Raw genomic sequence first — 15,579 nt, forward strand, 5'->3', positions numbered from 1 at the left:
CTAAGTGCCTATATCACAGGAACAGTGATGGTCTTCTGTACAAATAATAAAATAAATCTTAAAAAAAAAAAAAAAGGATATAGAGATTCTCTAAAAATCATTTAGAAAGTTGTGACAAAATATATTATCCTCTTGAGAAGCATGTTTTTATTTTAGCTTGGGCTGCCCTAAGTGCCTATATCACAGGAACAGTGATGGTCTGCTGTAAACACATGTCCAGCTATCAAGCACACAATCTTTATTCAACTAATTACTTAATACTGTGTAAGTGAGATTGGAAGAAGGTATCTATTTATTTTTAAACAACAAGTAATATGAAGTTCAGAGCAATATCAGCAAGTCTTCACATGCCAAAAATACTACATAAAACTTTTTGAAGGGTAAACTTAAAGACCAAAGTTGGACTTCAAGTTGAGAATATATATATTTTTTTAATTGTAAGAATTCAGGCATAAATTAACCCCAGTATACCTCCACTATAAGGTTCAGTTTAAAACTAAAAATGTACATTTCACTATGTGAATACACTTAACACTACTGAACTCTGCACTTAAAAATGGTTAAGATGGTAAAAGAAAATTAAATTAAAAACAAAAATATATAAAAGGCTATGAACCTTACCAGATTCATTACAGTTTTTGATTGAAAGAAAATAATTAAAAGTGGTATTGATATTTAGAAATAGGTAGGTACAAATTCTAAGAACTTTAAAAACATGTTTTTAATTAAAACTAAAATAGAAACTGTACATTTTAATTAAAAATAAAACAAACTTGGAAACATGATTATAAGTAAAGAAATGGAAAGCAAAGAGTCTCAAAAAAGGAGCTCTATCACAAATTCTCCAGAGAAGTAAACAGTGAGCATCTATAGGGTAAGATACATAAATCTTGAAAAATAAATGGTATAGCCAGCGTTTTTTAGCCCTCTATAAATACTAAACAGTCCCAAATATGACAAGCACTGGCATTGGTTTGTTCATTGTTCATTGCGATGCTAACTTGAATAAGAATCTGTATCTGGTGAAATACTGATGTCTTTATGTCTAAGGAGAGTATCAACAATATATCGAATGTTATAATTCTAAAGAAGGGGAAAACAAAGACAAAAAAGCAATTATTCACAACTCAAATGCAAAGAGACATAGTTCACATTTGTAATTTGAAATAAATAACAATATAAACTGATGATGAGAGATTTGCATAGAAGATCTAGCTCAGAAAATGAAAGGGGAACAAAAAAGACTGAGACATATTGTAGTCTATAAGAATTTACTTTAAGAAAGAACATACTGGCCCTCCCTGGTGGCGCAGTGGGTTAAAGCACAGCACTGAGAGGTTAAAGCCACTTCCACATGAGTTCGATTCCCACCTGCCCCGGAGGTGACCAAATGGCGTGGCAGACCTCTCCTGACCTGCCCGCCTCTCCCCTCAGTAGCCTCTCCCCTCGCAGTGTACTTTGTAGATCTGCCTGTTCTGCTCCCTACTCTGTCTCTGGTGAAGCCTCTCACTGCCCCTGAGCCTCTGGCCTGTACCCCAGTTCTGTATGTACAAATAAATAAATCTTTAAAAAAAAAAAAAGAAAGAACATACTACTGGGAAACACTCTACATGGATTTCTTGCTCTTTATCATGATTAACAAGTAGAGTCAGTAAGTGCCTTTGTTCTACATTATGTTTTCATAAATATCTGTGCCTGAAATATTCTCAGTGAACAAAGATCAAGTTTTAACAAGGTACACACTGAGCCTCCCTCTAAGAAAAAATCCTATTAGAGAAGATTCAGGTTCCCTAAATGAATGGCAGTTCTCCTGTAACAGAATTCATTATGTATATATGCTCTGGGAAATCTTCATGCAATCCTTTGAGAGAAAGGCTTGGGGACAGGGGCATAAATAGTACTAATATTCTGGTTACTGCTAATGCGTTAGATGAGAAAGTCCTTTGTCTTTGGTCCAAGAGTCACATGTTTTGGCCTTCATGAAAATATAAGAGGATAAATTGGGTATTTCTTAGTTTGGCAGAAGGGTAAAAAATCACAAATTCTTTACCTGTTATTGTTTTTGTTTTTACGGGACTGCTGGCATATTCAGAGGCCTGACATGACTGCTGCTTTGCCAAAGGTGCACTTCCAACAGACATCTCATCTTCTTTCCTTCTATTAACTGGCATAACAAGAGGAACAGCTACTATAGGCTGCTAGAGAATCAAATGGAAAACTGATTTACTATTTTTCAGTCAACAAAGGTCAAATAAGGTATTATTAAGCACAGACCTTCATAATTTATGGTTTCATTCTTTTATTAGTCCCTTAGTCCTTCCCTTCTTCTTTGTCTTAGACTGTCTCATTCTCTCTCTGACATACACACATTCACCACATAAAAGCACACCCTACTGATAAATAATAGATACTTGTAAATTGTTATTTTAAATTAGAGTTCTGTGTGAAAACCAAGAGAGCATATAAATAAAATTTTTAACAAATTTTAAGAGGTATAAAGATAACCTGCTATAGGCAAATGAAAATTAAAATGAGCTTTGAAAAATATGATTAGGGCCCTCCCTGGTGGTGCAACGGGTTAGAGCACCGCATTGTGAAGCTCTCCAAAGCCACCACAGCATGAATTTAATCCCTGCCTAGAAGGTGACCCACATGGTGTGGCAGACCTCTCCTGACAGGCCGGCTACTCCCCTCAGCAGTGTACTTAATCAATCTTCCTGTTCTGCTCCCCACTCAGTCTCTAGTGAATCCACTCACTCACCACACCTCTGGCCTGTACCCCAGCTCTGTAAGCATAAATAAATAAATCTTAAAAAAAAAAATATGATTACCAGAAAATAGTTGCCCTTAAAAAAATGGAATTTTCTTGGACATACTTCTATAAATTCACTATAAACTTTTAAAAATGGGAAGTCCAAATTTTTTAAAGTATTGCTAAAAATTTCTAATCTTATCTGACAATGTGATATCACAGCATATTTAGAAAGCAAGGAAAAATATCTATAGCTAGAGGAAGCTGGAAAACATTATGATCCTACACTGAATGCATGAGTGCTGAGTTGGACAATAAAGCAGCTGTTTTATCTTTAGTCACTAAAATAAAGTCTGATGTTAGTGCTGATGATGCCTAAAACAATCTTGGCAGATTGTTGGCAAAAAAAAAAATTGATATTTTTAGTTAGCTGCAGGATCAAAGATCACATTGAACTGACTGAAAAGCAATCCTGAAATGTTGGATTCTGACCACAGACTGAGGAAGAAACTAGCTTGGGAAACAACAGGTAATATAGCTCCATCAGATGGTGAATCTGGAGGAGTGGTCAGGCTCTGGTGGAGTGTAATATTACTCTCAACACCAACCAATCAAATTTTTATAGAATCGACTTCAAGTCTCACATAACTTATAATATTTAATCTTATTTATATTATGAATAGTTTAATGAGAACATATATGCATAACTATGCAATATAACCAATCAGGCTATTAGAGGGAAAACATTGAGTATTTTACAAGTTGTTATTAAAGTTGAGTAAGTATACAAATAACATCAAAATGAAAATATTAAAGAGATTGTGGGGAATGTCACAATAAGGAGATTTGGGGAACATCACAATGTAGAATACCTTCTTTCATATCAGTATTCAGTCAAACTGATAATTTATATAAATTTAAATAGAAAGTAATATTGAAGGCTAAAATGAGAAATGTTCCGTATCTATATATGAACTTTTGACTCATTTGAACTTCTTCATCTATAAAATTAGGGGGTGGAGATGTCTGCTCAAAAACTTTTATGCTGTAATATTTAGTGATTCCATAACTTCTTGACTTTGGGCCAGCCTTTATAAAACTAGAATATGAGCAGAAACTCTAGGAAGTCAGAACCTAGTTCAGGATCAAAATTAACAAATATCAGAAAAAAATTACGTGGTAGATAGATGGTACTCAAAATGGCAGTAGTTATAGGATGAGATCAACAAGTCATGGTAGTGACATTACCAAACAACAACGAAAAAAAAATATATGTTTTGGTGGTTGAAATTCAGGCACATCTTCACAAAGTAAAAATACAATCATTAAAAGGCTAAACAAAAGGCTCTCTGACAACAGAAGTCTCACATATGTCTTCTACATAGCTGTATTCCAAATACCAGTAATGGTGTCCAACATAGTCTATACAAATATTTGCTGAATGATTGTTAATATCAGTGTTACCTGTAAGGTATGAAGGATACCGAATAAAGGGTAACATGAGTGACTAAATAATTTTCTGGAAATATAAGTAACCCAGTCAAAACAATTAAGATTATTTTTAACCACCTCCCGTTGTTCTGTTACATTCTTCTATTTTCTGCTCTAGATGATTTCCCCAAAATTAGAGTTGTATTTTGTGTATGGTTTTTGTTTTACCCCAAAGTTAACATTGATTTACAACACTATATTATTCATAAGTTTATGATCTTACCTCTTTAGGAATCATACACTAAACCAATCAGTATCCCATGGTTCCAAAATACCTAAATAGAGCCTTTGTCCATCTTAAAATATTTCCTCCTTTATTTTTTTTTAACTTAATAAATGTAAATGTATGCTAGGAAGTAACAAGGCATTAAACAATATTCTTATTTCCAATCCATTATAACCATAATTACTGGTTATTAAAAGTTTAACATAATTCCTTTTTTTTGAAAGGAGATGAGAAAATTACAAATAAAGCTAAATTTCCCCCTGACTGCTAACCTGCTGCCTCTTCCTCTCAGGATCTAGTATAATAAAGATACAATCCTTCAAGATAATTTTTATACCTCTACTTACACATACAAAGAAAGGGTGGTTCTACAAAAATATACAGTGATATTATTTTCTATATATCCTGATGATTAAAATTTACATATCCTTTTGCATTAAATTGTGAAGCATCCCATAACCACAGGCTTGTACAGGATTCTTATATCTTATGTCCATTAGGAAAGCATATTCCAAATAGTGGAATATTTTCAGTTCTATTAGTTACAGCCAAATTTATCAGTTTTTACTCACAAGAGTAGCACCAAGTTCATCCATTTTTTAAATTTCACTACTTTGAATGTTTTTACCTAACAGAACTTAAAGTAAAAGTAGTGATGAGTAGGTAATGAACTGATAATTCTAAAGCTGGGTGATAAAATTATAGGATACAGCTACTCTACTCTCAAAAATATTCCACATAAAAAAAGGAGTAAAACATCTTTAAAAGTGTTTTTTAAGATATGCTGTGTGTAATAAAATACTTTCACACAAAGTAGAAATTATAATGTGTTAATGAAAATGTAAGCTGTACCCAATTCTGGAAACAAACTGGAATATAGCAAAGATTTTAAAATATGCAAATGTAGCAGCTATCTGGAGCTACTAATGTCTTCTAAAAAGACATTATTTGTTATTCTTAAATAACTATGGAAAAATGCAAAGATTTTTACCCAAATATTATTTATACGTCTGGATGAACAGAAATGTGAATTTAACCAGTTTATCTCTGACATAAAACTATTATTTTTACTTACTAAAAGTTTTGTATTCAACTTCAAATTAACTATTAATTTGAAAAAGCAAAAAAATAAGACAAAAAAATCAATTCTTGAAGATACTTGCTATCAGTCAAATGAATGTCTAATTTAATTAAGTAAACTGCTAGAATACTATTAAATCTTAAGGGATATCTATAGTACACTGTAAATAATGACATCATTTGTGAAATAATCAATTGAAATATTATCCAGTCTTAAAAAAAGGTTTTTCTATTTGCAAAATGGATTGTCCAAAAGGCAGAATACTAAGTGATATAGGCCAGGCCAATAAAGAGAAATGATCATCCTTATATTTGAAATCTAAACAAAAGGAAAAAAAGAACTTATAGATACAGAGAATGAGTTGAGGGATGCCCAAACTGGGGTGGAAGGTAAAACAGATTAAACGATTCAACCTTCTAGTTAAAAAGTAAATAAGTCATGCAATGTACAGCATGATGACTAGAAATAATAATGGTATTGTATATCTGAAAATTGATAAGAATGAATTCTCCAAGTTCTCATCACAAGAAAACATGTAACTGTATATAGTGGTTTTTAACAAGACTTACTATGGTGATCAATTCACAATATATGTAAATATTAAATCACTGTGTTGTATACCCAAAACTAATGTAAAATTTTTAAAATTGAGCTTTTTTTTTTCAAATGTTGACCTGCCATTAGTCTTACATTCCATCACCCATATTCTACTTCTATGTGTCAATTTTTGTTAAATCTAAGTCAATTTTTATCAGTTTCCTATATTCTCCTTTATCCTTCATGATAAAATTTCAAACACTTACCACTACACATATATTCTGTTATAAATTAGCTTCCAATTTCTACCAGGTTCTAGTCTGGAATCACTGAAGTTTCCTTTTTTCCAAAGTTATTGGATCTTCTTTTATATAATCATACAATTGAACCCAGAACAACAATTCCGTGTAGATTATTTCACAAAGGTTATCCTAACCTCAACTGTTAATTCTTCCTTTTAATACCCTTGTTATGAGAATTATTCCTCTTTTCTGTTTTCTCATGACACACACACACACAGTGTAGCAGTTACTAAGAATGGCATTATATTTCTCATATTCTCAGATACACTAAACATCTTGAGACTTAATTTCTGTAGCCTCAGCATTAGCATACTGCCATTCTGTCTCTAACTTTTGTAAAAGGGAACATGGGAGGAACAGCAGATTTTTCAAATGAAATTAAGACATAGTAAAGAAAACCTTTGGTGTTCCTTGAGATGTGATCAAATACATACACAAACACTACACTTTTCATATTTTCATGTAGTTATGTTTCCTTTTTAAATTTTATTGAAATATCTTTTTTAACATTACATAAATTTAAAGCATACAACATTGATGATTTGGTATTTATAATGAAAAATTACATAACGTAGTCTAATGATTTTCATTGTAAGTAGCTGTTAAAACATCACATTAATAACACCAAACTTTTTCTGTTTTCCTAATTTTTATTGAAGTACAATGGATTACAGCTGTAATAAACTTATTTATTTTTCTCACATAGAATATTCTGTTACCTCAGGAAAAAAAGAAGCAAAGCTATTTCAACTAGAAAATAATTCTTCTAAGGAAAAATAAATTCAATATAGCATAAATTTGACATCAAAAATGTTAAGTTCTGCTGTTTACTAGGTGCACGACAATAGGTAAGTAAAGCTCAGCATCAACTTTAATAAAACAGGAATAATAAAATCCACAATTACATTTAAGTATCATGGCATAGAGGATCAAAAGTAGCTACTTCTAACTTTGAAATTTGTAACTTTTTAAACAAACACATATCTCAACCTCGACATTAATTCAAAGTTTAGGTGTTTAATGCATGTTGACTGAATAAAACTAAGAATAAAACAAAGAAAAGTAGAGATAATAAACATAAAAGCTACTGAGACATTTTTCTGTATCTTGGACTCTGAAAACAAATATCCAGAGATGATTAGGTAAAATGAGTCAGTAAAGTGGCACTACCTAACTAAGCTCTCTAGCAGATCTGCTCACCAACAATCTGTCAATGAAACTCTACTGTGAGCTACAAATTCCTGCGTAGAAATTAGGGAACAGATACTGAAAGGAGTAGACTGAGAGACAGATAAATTTTAGCACATATATAAAAATCAATAGAAGCATTTGACTAACAAATGTCAAAGAAAAGATGTATTAATAAAGGAAATCGATTATAAAAATTTCTCACCTGCTGAATATTTCTACTGTTTCGTTTCTGAGGTTGATAAATGAGCCAAGTGTATAATATAGGATCGATATTAACTGCTAGTCCTTGTATACTACAAAGAAGTACAGCACCTAAAAACAAAGATGTTAAAAGTGTTACAATTACTTTAAAAAAAACCTTAATATCACTTCCTATCAATTGTAATAAAAAAAGAAGTAAAGGGGCCCTCCCTGGTGGCACGGCGGGTTAAAGCACTGCACTAACAAGCTAAAGCCACTTCCGCATGAGTTCGATCCCCGCCTGCCCTGGAGGTGACCACATGGCGTGGCAGACCTCTCCTGACCAGCCCGCTGCTCCCCTCAGCAGTGTACTTCGTCGATCTGCCTGTTCTGCTCCCCACTCTGTCTCTGGTGAATCCTCTCACCCCCCCGCATCTCTGGCCTGTACCCCAGTTCTATATAAATAAATAAATAAATCTTTAAAAAAAAAAAGTACTGTTAAGAATGTGAAAGACTCTCATCTTCCTACATTGTTGGTGGGAAAATAAAGAGGTCTGATATTTCTTCAAAAAGCATATACATAGTTACAATATGATCCAGCAATTATGCTCTTAGGTGTACAGTAAGAGAATTTAAATACTTTTCCATGTAAAAACTTATACACAAAGTTTCATAGCAGCACTATTTATAAGAGCATTAGTAAGGGAACAACATGAAAGTCTAGTAGCTGACTAAATAAAATTAAAGATATAAAATAAAAATTATCAATAAAAAGGAATTAATAAGTGTCTGTGTATACAACTTACAACATCAATAAACCCTTAAAATACGTTAAGTTAGGAGACCACTTTCATGAAATGGTCAGAAGAGCAAAAAACAGAGAAAACAAAGTAGACTTGTGGTTTCTAAGGTATTCTGAGAGAGATTAGAATGGGAAATAACTGCTAATAGATATGTATTTATTTGGGGAATGATGCAAATGTTCTGTGATTAGGAAATAGAGATTGTCACACAACCTTGAAACTATTCTAAAAATTGCTATATTACACACTTTAAAAATTGTTTTTATCAAATGTGAATTGTCTCACTAAAGGTGGATTTTTCTTTTTAAAACCTAAGAAACTTAAGTTTTTAGGATAACAGCATTGGCCATGAAAATAGAATATTATCTCCCCTTTTTTATATATCACAAAAATAATTCACAATGTGAAAGGAAGCATTATTATAAACATTCAATAAATCACTGTAAATTACAGCTTAAAATGTTCAGAGGCTAACAGAGAGAATCGCAGACATTCTGTTATAAAACACAAACCGTAAGTGTAATGGGTTGCAAGCCACCCTACTATAAAATGTTTGGGTCTATTTGACAGAGTAGCACAAGAATTTAACTAATACAATATCTCATTTTTAACTGATGTGCAAATAAGTTTCTGCAATTCAATATGTAATTTATTGACAAGAGCACTATTAGCTACATGAGGATTAGTGAAATAAGAAGGAAAGCATTTGTCAATTTTATTCTCAACTGTATCTCCACCATCTAGAAAAGTAACTGGCACATGTTAGGGGCTAAAAGAAAATGTCACAATAAATAGTAGATAGAATCTATGCTATATTATATTAAGGGAAATAAAACAGAACTTTCTCAAAATCATCTCCATATTTCAAACAATTTGAGCTACTTTACTATGCCAGAGTCTACCACATCCACAAACAAAAATATTTTACTATAACATGTAGCTGCGCTAATTTAATTGGTGTTCTTGGTTTTATAACACATATTCTCATAACAATGCCATTAGATGACAAACATAATTTGTTCCACAATTTAAAAAAATCTATAAAGCCTGACGAAATGAGCTTCAAAGACTTCTATAACCTTAGAGAAATGAAATTAGAATTAGATTTAAATTATTCTGAGTTAGTTTCTGTTACATGAGCCTCTCTTATATAAATATTGAAAGATACTACAAATACGTAATTACTGAAGAAGATGCTCTACTAAAATTTCTTGCAGGAATTACAGCAAGAAAAAAAGACACTGGAATCCAAAATCTAACACATGAGAAAATATATAAGACTGTCCAAGATGGCAACAGTGACTTAGGAATAGATACATGAAAAACTTATTAACAACAAAATACAATTATTAAATACAGGAAAAACAAGTGTTGAAAAGGGAAGCGATATGTACACACAAGCAACAATACAACTCTGCCATTATTATCTAGAAAAAAAAACTATGTAAACACTGAAAAAAAAAGACTTAATCTATTAATTAAATATATAATATATAATATTCAGAGATGGGTATTTAACAAGAATATGTGGAGGGAGCTGGAGAGGGTACATGTGGGCCAATAACACAGTAATCATAAATAAATAGTGGTCTAAAATTAATTATCGAAAAGACATGCTATTTAAAATTAAGGAAGTAAACACCAAAATAATTACCGAAAATATCTAAAACAATTTATTTCTTGAAAAGAAACATTAAAAAAAGGGGTGCAGCTGCCATGAGGGGGAATACAATTGGGACTCTCAAACTGGTAATAAAAGAAATAGAGGAGCCTTAGATCCTCTTGCTGAGGAAAACCATCTAGTTATTACCAAAAAGAATAAAAGTTTCTTGGCCCTCCCTGGTGGCGCAGCGGGTTAAAGCACAGCACTGAGAAGCTTAGGCCACTTCCGCAATGAGTTCGATTCCTGCCTTCCCCGAGGAGTCCACATGGTGTGGCAGACCTCTCCTGACCCGCCCACTGCTCCCCTCAGCAGTGTACTTTGTCGATCTGCCTGTTCTGCTTCCCACTCTGTCTCTGGTGACTCCTCTCACCCTCTGCATCTCTGGCCTGTACCCCAGTTCTATATGAATAAATAAATAAATCTTAAAAAAAAAAAAAGAATAAAAGTTTCTCTTTGTAAAAACCTCTATTTTATTACCATGCAATTAATATTTATTGATGCACCCATAATAGAAAATATCAGCAAGCAGTGAAGACCAAGTCATTGTGAAAGTCAGAAAGTAAACTAAGAACAAATATGAACTCAGTTACTGGGGATATATAAATACCAAACATAACATAATTATTTGTGATTTTTTGAAATACAATATAAGGAATCATCAAGAAAATATGTCAGCAAACATATTTTAAAGTAAAATTGATATTATAGATATAACAGATTTAACTATTTAAATACTCATGAGACAGGTTCGAACAGACTACATATAGTAAGAAGAATACTAGTTAAATATATGAAACACAATGAAATAATTTCTAATGAATCTATGAAAAACTAAATAAAACTATTAAAATGAGGCTTAAAGATAAGCAGAACTCAGAAAGAAGATCAAACATATTTCTAATTGGATTCCAGAGGATGATACTAAGGAATAGGGAAGAGGTAATATTATTGAAAAACTAATGGCTGAGATTTTTATGTAATAGTTGAAAGATGCTAAATCCCAAACTCAAAATCCCAATGACTCTAACCTGGAGTAGAAAAAAAAAGTTTACATTAAACAATAACAAAAAGAAGCCACAAAACACTGAAAAGAAGATGATCAAGGAAATATGCCAATTAAAATAAAGACCACTTTGGGGAATTAAATAAACAAATATGTTAATCAATATCTTGGCTAATAGCCAATTGTATTTACTAAGTAAATATATTTTGCTTCAAAACTTAACATTTGCTGCATATACAATTTTTTATATATTGTGTTATATTAAAAAGTTAATAAATATAAAGAAGAAACTGATATTTAGAAAGACATAATTTAGAATAACTTTTCTCTTACATACATCTTAAGCACAGCCACATTCAAAATCTTTATGATAAAAAATACACAAAACATCTACATAAATAAATATGTGCATAAATTTAAAAGTAATGAGCATACCATTTAAATTGGAGTTCTGAAGAAAAAAGTGCAACAAATATATTTTTTACATGGAAAAGTAATTATCACTTAATGATGAAGTTAAAAAAACTTTACCAACAAACTTACAACTTACATGATTACATTATACCAAAAATGGTTATTTATAACCAGGCTATAAGTAGTGATAAGTAGAATAATTAAATAATTTGAAATTAATTTAGTTGAAATTACAACTTACAGATAATGTTCTTTTAAATTTAAAATGGCATTTCCATATTAAACTCAACTTATGAGACACTGTTTAAAAGTAACACACAAGTTCTGGCACATAAGTGTGCAGACAATTAGCCTGATACTGAGCTGACTCAATAGATTCCACATAATCACTAAAATTGGCAATGTATTATCCTGTTTAATTTTAGCCTGGAAGACAACTAATGAGAAAAGTGTGCTTGATTTACTTCTATGCTCACTGCCAAAATGGTTCACTTAACCCACATTCCACTCAAGCTTTACCCATTAGTTAAACCAAGGCACCACTGTCACTTTCAGTTACATCCTAAGCTGAAGAATGAGAACTGAAATATGGGTTAGAGACCAAAGTTGTAAAGCATTAGAGTTAAATATAAATCATGCTGTAGAAACCTTGTCAACCAATGTGGTTATTTTGTAAAATACAAATTAAAAAAGGTTTTAAAAGCGTCCTGTGTTTTATCTTGAAATTTGAAACCACCAAAAAATAAAAGAGCTGTAAATATATATTAATCTAACATTCACTATTTTTTCTATTACATAGCTATAGCAAAGTAAGAATTGATTAGTATATCTCTTAAAGAATTATTTACTTCTTATATTTTTAAAAGTAATCTCAGGGTTTTGGCTAAATAAGTGGACAGAAAAAGAATCATCAATACTTCAAAAACAAAGACTGGGAAAAGGCAAGCTGGAGTAGTCATATGACATCATAGATGCGCTGCCAACTACTGGCAACTTTATCCAAAGAAATTATCAAAGTTAGTATAAATGAATCCTAAGACTTTTTAGTATGTATGTTTGGTAGCTAATGTGACTTAACTAACAATTACTTCACCTTCTCTTAGGATAAAGAAATTACAAAAGATCTAGCCTGTCATTAACAATAAGAACAAATCATGTAATCTATCATAGCTTTCAACATGCATCAGGCAACAGAGTTCATAAAGAAACAAAGAACAAAAATCATTTGCTCCCTCACAGGAGCAAATGAATGAATGGTGACTTTCACTCTTGATTCAACATGAAGAGAAGAAAACTTACAAAAGCAAAACAACTAAATATTAACAAACATTTAAAGGTCTATTTGAGGGCTGGCATGACAGTTTATAATCTCTGAGGATCCACAAAGGACTTTAACCTACCTGCCATTTCTTTACAACTAGCCTCAATCAAATACAGGAGTGACAGGAGACAGGGTTGGAGTGATGAGGAAGCACCATTGAGATGCAGGCTTCTGGAGCTTGATTAAGTCTGAACAGAAAGGAGAAAAGAAAGAAATCCAAAAGGCACTCCAAACCTGCCAGTGAGCATGAGGCAGGATAATCTGTGACCAGGAGAAGGGAAGAACTACTAGAGAAAACCCTCTATACAAAAGCATACAGAACTCTCAGTACAGAAAAGGAGAACAGAAAATCACAAACCATTCTGATCCAACTCTGAAAAAAATATAAAGGCTGTAAAATAATTTAATATTTATGAACTAGACTCAGCAAAACTGGAGAACACAAGCAAACACTGAACCCAACTATACCAAGACTATAACAAAAAAAGAAACATGACCTTTTGTGGGCATAAATACTTAGGAAAAACTCTGCATTTCTATTTGCACATAATGTTTGGCATTCCATTTGAAAACTATGAAAAAGTGTACAACAAAAAGAAATGACTCATTGTTAAAAAAGCAAACAGTCAATAGCAATAATCCCAAAACTGGCCCCAAAGTTGCAATTTAATTATAAGACAACTCTGATAAATATGTAAAGAATGAATGCAGTGAAAAAGAGCAAGAATGAACTAAAAGGAACTGCAGGAGAAAAAAAATTTATTTATTATTATAATTTTTATATCACTCTTCATTTTGTGCATTTTTTCATCTCAGTTGTAGTCCCCATGAGCTTCCCATCACCAATTCACCTGTATGCCATCACCATAGTCCCGTGAAATCTTCCCACCCCAATTCTGATCTATTTTTAAAAGGCCAACACATATAAAAAATAAAATATAAAACATCAGAGGTGAAGCAATCTCCCCAAAATTTATTTCCAAAATTTTGAACTATATCAAATGTAAAAGTGCAGCAAACTCCAAGGAGAACAAATGAAAAAAATAAATAAATAAAATAGATCAAGACACACCAGATCAACCTACAGAAAACAAATTTTTGAATCATACATACAAAGGAAAAACAAGAGAAAATAAATACAATGAATCATAGTAAAGGTAACTTATTGCCAGAAATAATGGTGGCCAGAAGATTAAGGATTATTTTCAAAGCACTAAAAGAAGAAAGCCAAGTTTGATTTCTATACCCACTAAAAAAATCCTTTAAAATGAAGATGAAATAAAAATGAACTAATTTGTATACAAAAATGTATATGCAGATTTACATACAAAAAAGAAACAGAGACGCACTTTAAATGAAAAGGAAATTATACACATTTTGAAATAAAGAATGAGCAAAAAAAAAAGGATAAATATGTTGGTGGATGGACTTTATAGGTATTATGCTAAGTGAAATAAATTCAGATGAAGAAAGATATTAGGTGATTTCTCTTGTGTGTGGAATATAAACAACTGGGCAAACAAAATAAAAAAGAAGCTCATATATTAGAACAGATAGGTGGTTACCAAGAGGCAAAAGGAGGCAAAATGAATAAAGGGAGACAATGATGTTGTGATAATGAATGATAACAAGACTTTCAGTGCTGAGCATACAGTAGCATATGTAATGCCAAATTATACTGCTGTAAACCTGAAACTTTCATAGTGTGGTAAATTACTATTATCCTGGGTAGGAAAAACGAGTAAATATGCTAGTTAAAAAAAAAGAGGACCTATTCTCTTGTGTGTAACTTTCTCTTTATATCATTAATAATAATTTTTTAAAGAAGAAAATATAACAATGTAATATGGGTTTGTAGTGAACACAGAAATAAAATATATGCTCCCAGAGTAAAAGGAGCAGGATAGTGGTATCTGGAATTAAAATAGTGTAAAAATGTATCTATCTTATTTATCACCTTATTATAAATTTCTTTGCCCTCTAAAGTTGCGATGTTACTTTCAGGTCCAATTTAGAGGAAATAAAAAATATTTATAAAACATCTATTAATATATTGATGTTCTTTCTTTTTTTGATACATTTAAATTCTGAATATCCTTTGATTTAAACTAACCTCCACCAATATGATTTCCCACTTCAATTAACTTTCCCATTGGATGGTAAACTACCATACTGAGTATTATCATTCTCATTTTGGCCATTAACTCAATTAAATTTCTTCAGTAAATAAAGAAATAATCTCACCAATTAAGAATACAAATGACAGGGTCCTACCCTGTGGTGCAATGGGTTAAAGAGCAGCACTCTGAAGATAGCCACAGCCACTTCAGCCCAAGTTCAATCCCTGGCCAGGGAGCTGACCCACATGGCACAGCAGACTTCTGTTTCGCTCACTGCTCCCCTCAGTAGTGTCTCTGGTGAATCCTCTCAATGCCTCTGCACTTCTGGCCTATACCCCAGTTCTGTATGCATAAATAAATAAATCTTTATAAAAAAAAAAAAGCTACAGGTGACAAAATGCTTTAGAAACCTGTGTATTATGTGGAAGAGTGACACATTTAAGACAATCTGTGTTCCTGGGTCATGAATTCAAAATGAGTCAACTCAGTCTCATG

At 31.9% G+C, this 15,579-nt stretch overlaps 1 protein-coding gene across 2 annotated transcripts in view; it reads right to left on the reverse strand.

The window, feature by feature from the left end:
• The window catches only part of VPS13B (vacuolar protein sorting 13 homolog B (yeast)), a 561,763-nt gene that overhangs the window by 361,149 nt on the left and 185,035 nt on the right, over nt 1-15,579 (reverse strand). For both annotated transcript variants that reach the window (XM_004679695.2, XM_004679696.2), the window contains exons 20-21: nt 7,783-7,892; nt 2,051-2,198 (exon numbers count right to left, since the gene is read on the reverse strand). In XM_004679695.2, coding sequence (XP_004679752.1) covers nt 2,051-2,198; nt 7,783-7,892 — 258 coding nt within the window. The remainder of the gene's footprint in view (nt 1-2,050; nt 2,199-7,782; nt 7,893-15,579) is intronic.

This window comes from Condylura cristata, unplaced genomic scaffold, assembly GCF_000260355.1.
Source record: "Condylura cristata isolate star-nosed mole 26May11 unplaced genomic scaffold, ConCri1.0 scaffold00009, whole genome shotgun sequence".
Lineage (NCBI taxonomy): Eukaryota > Metazoa > Chordata > Mammalia > Eulipotyphla > Talpidae > Condylura > Condylura cristata.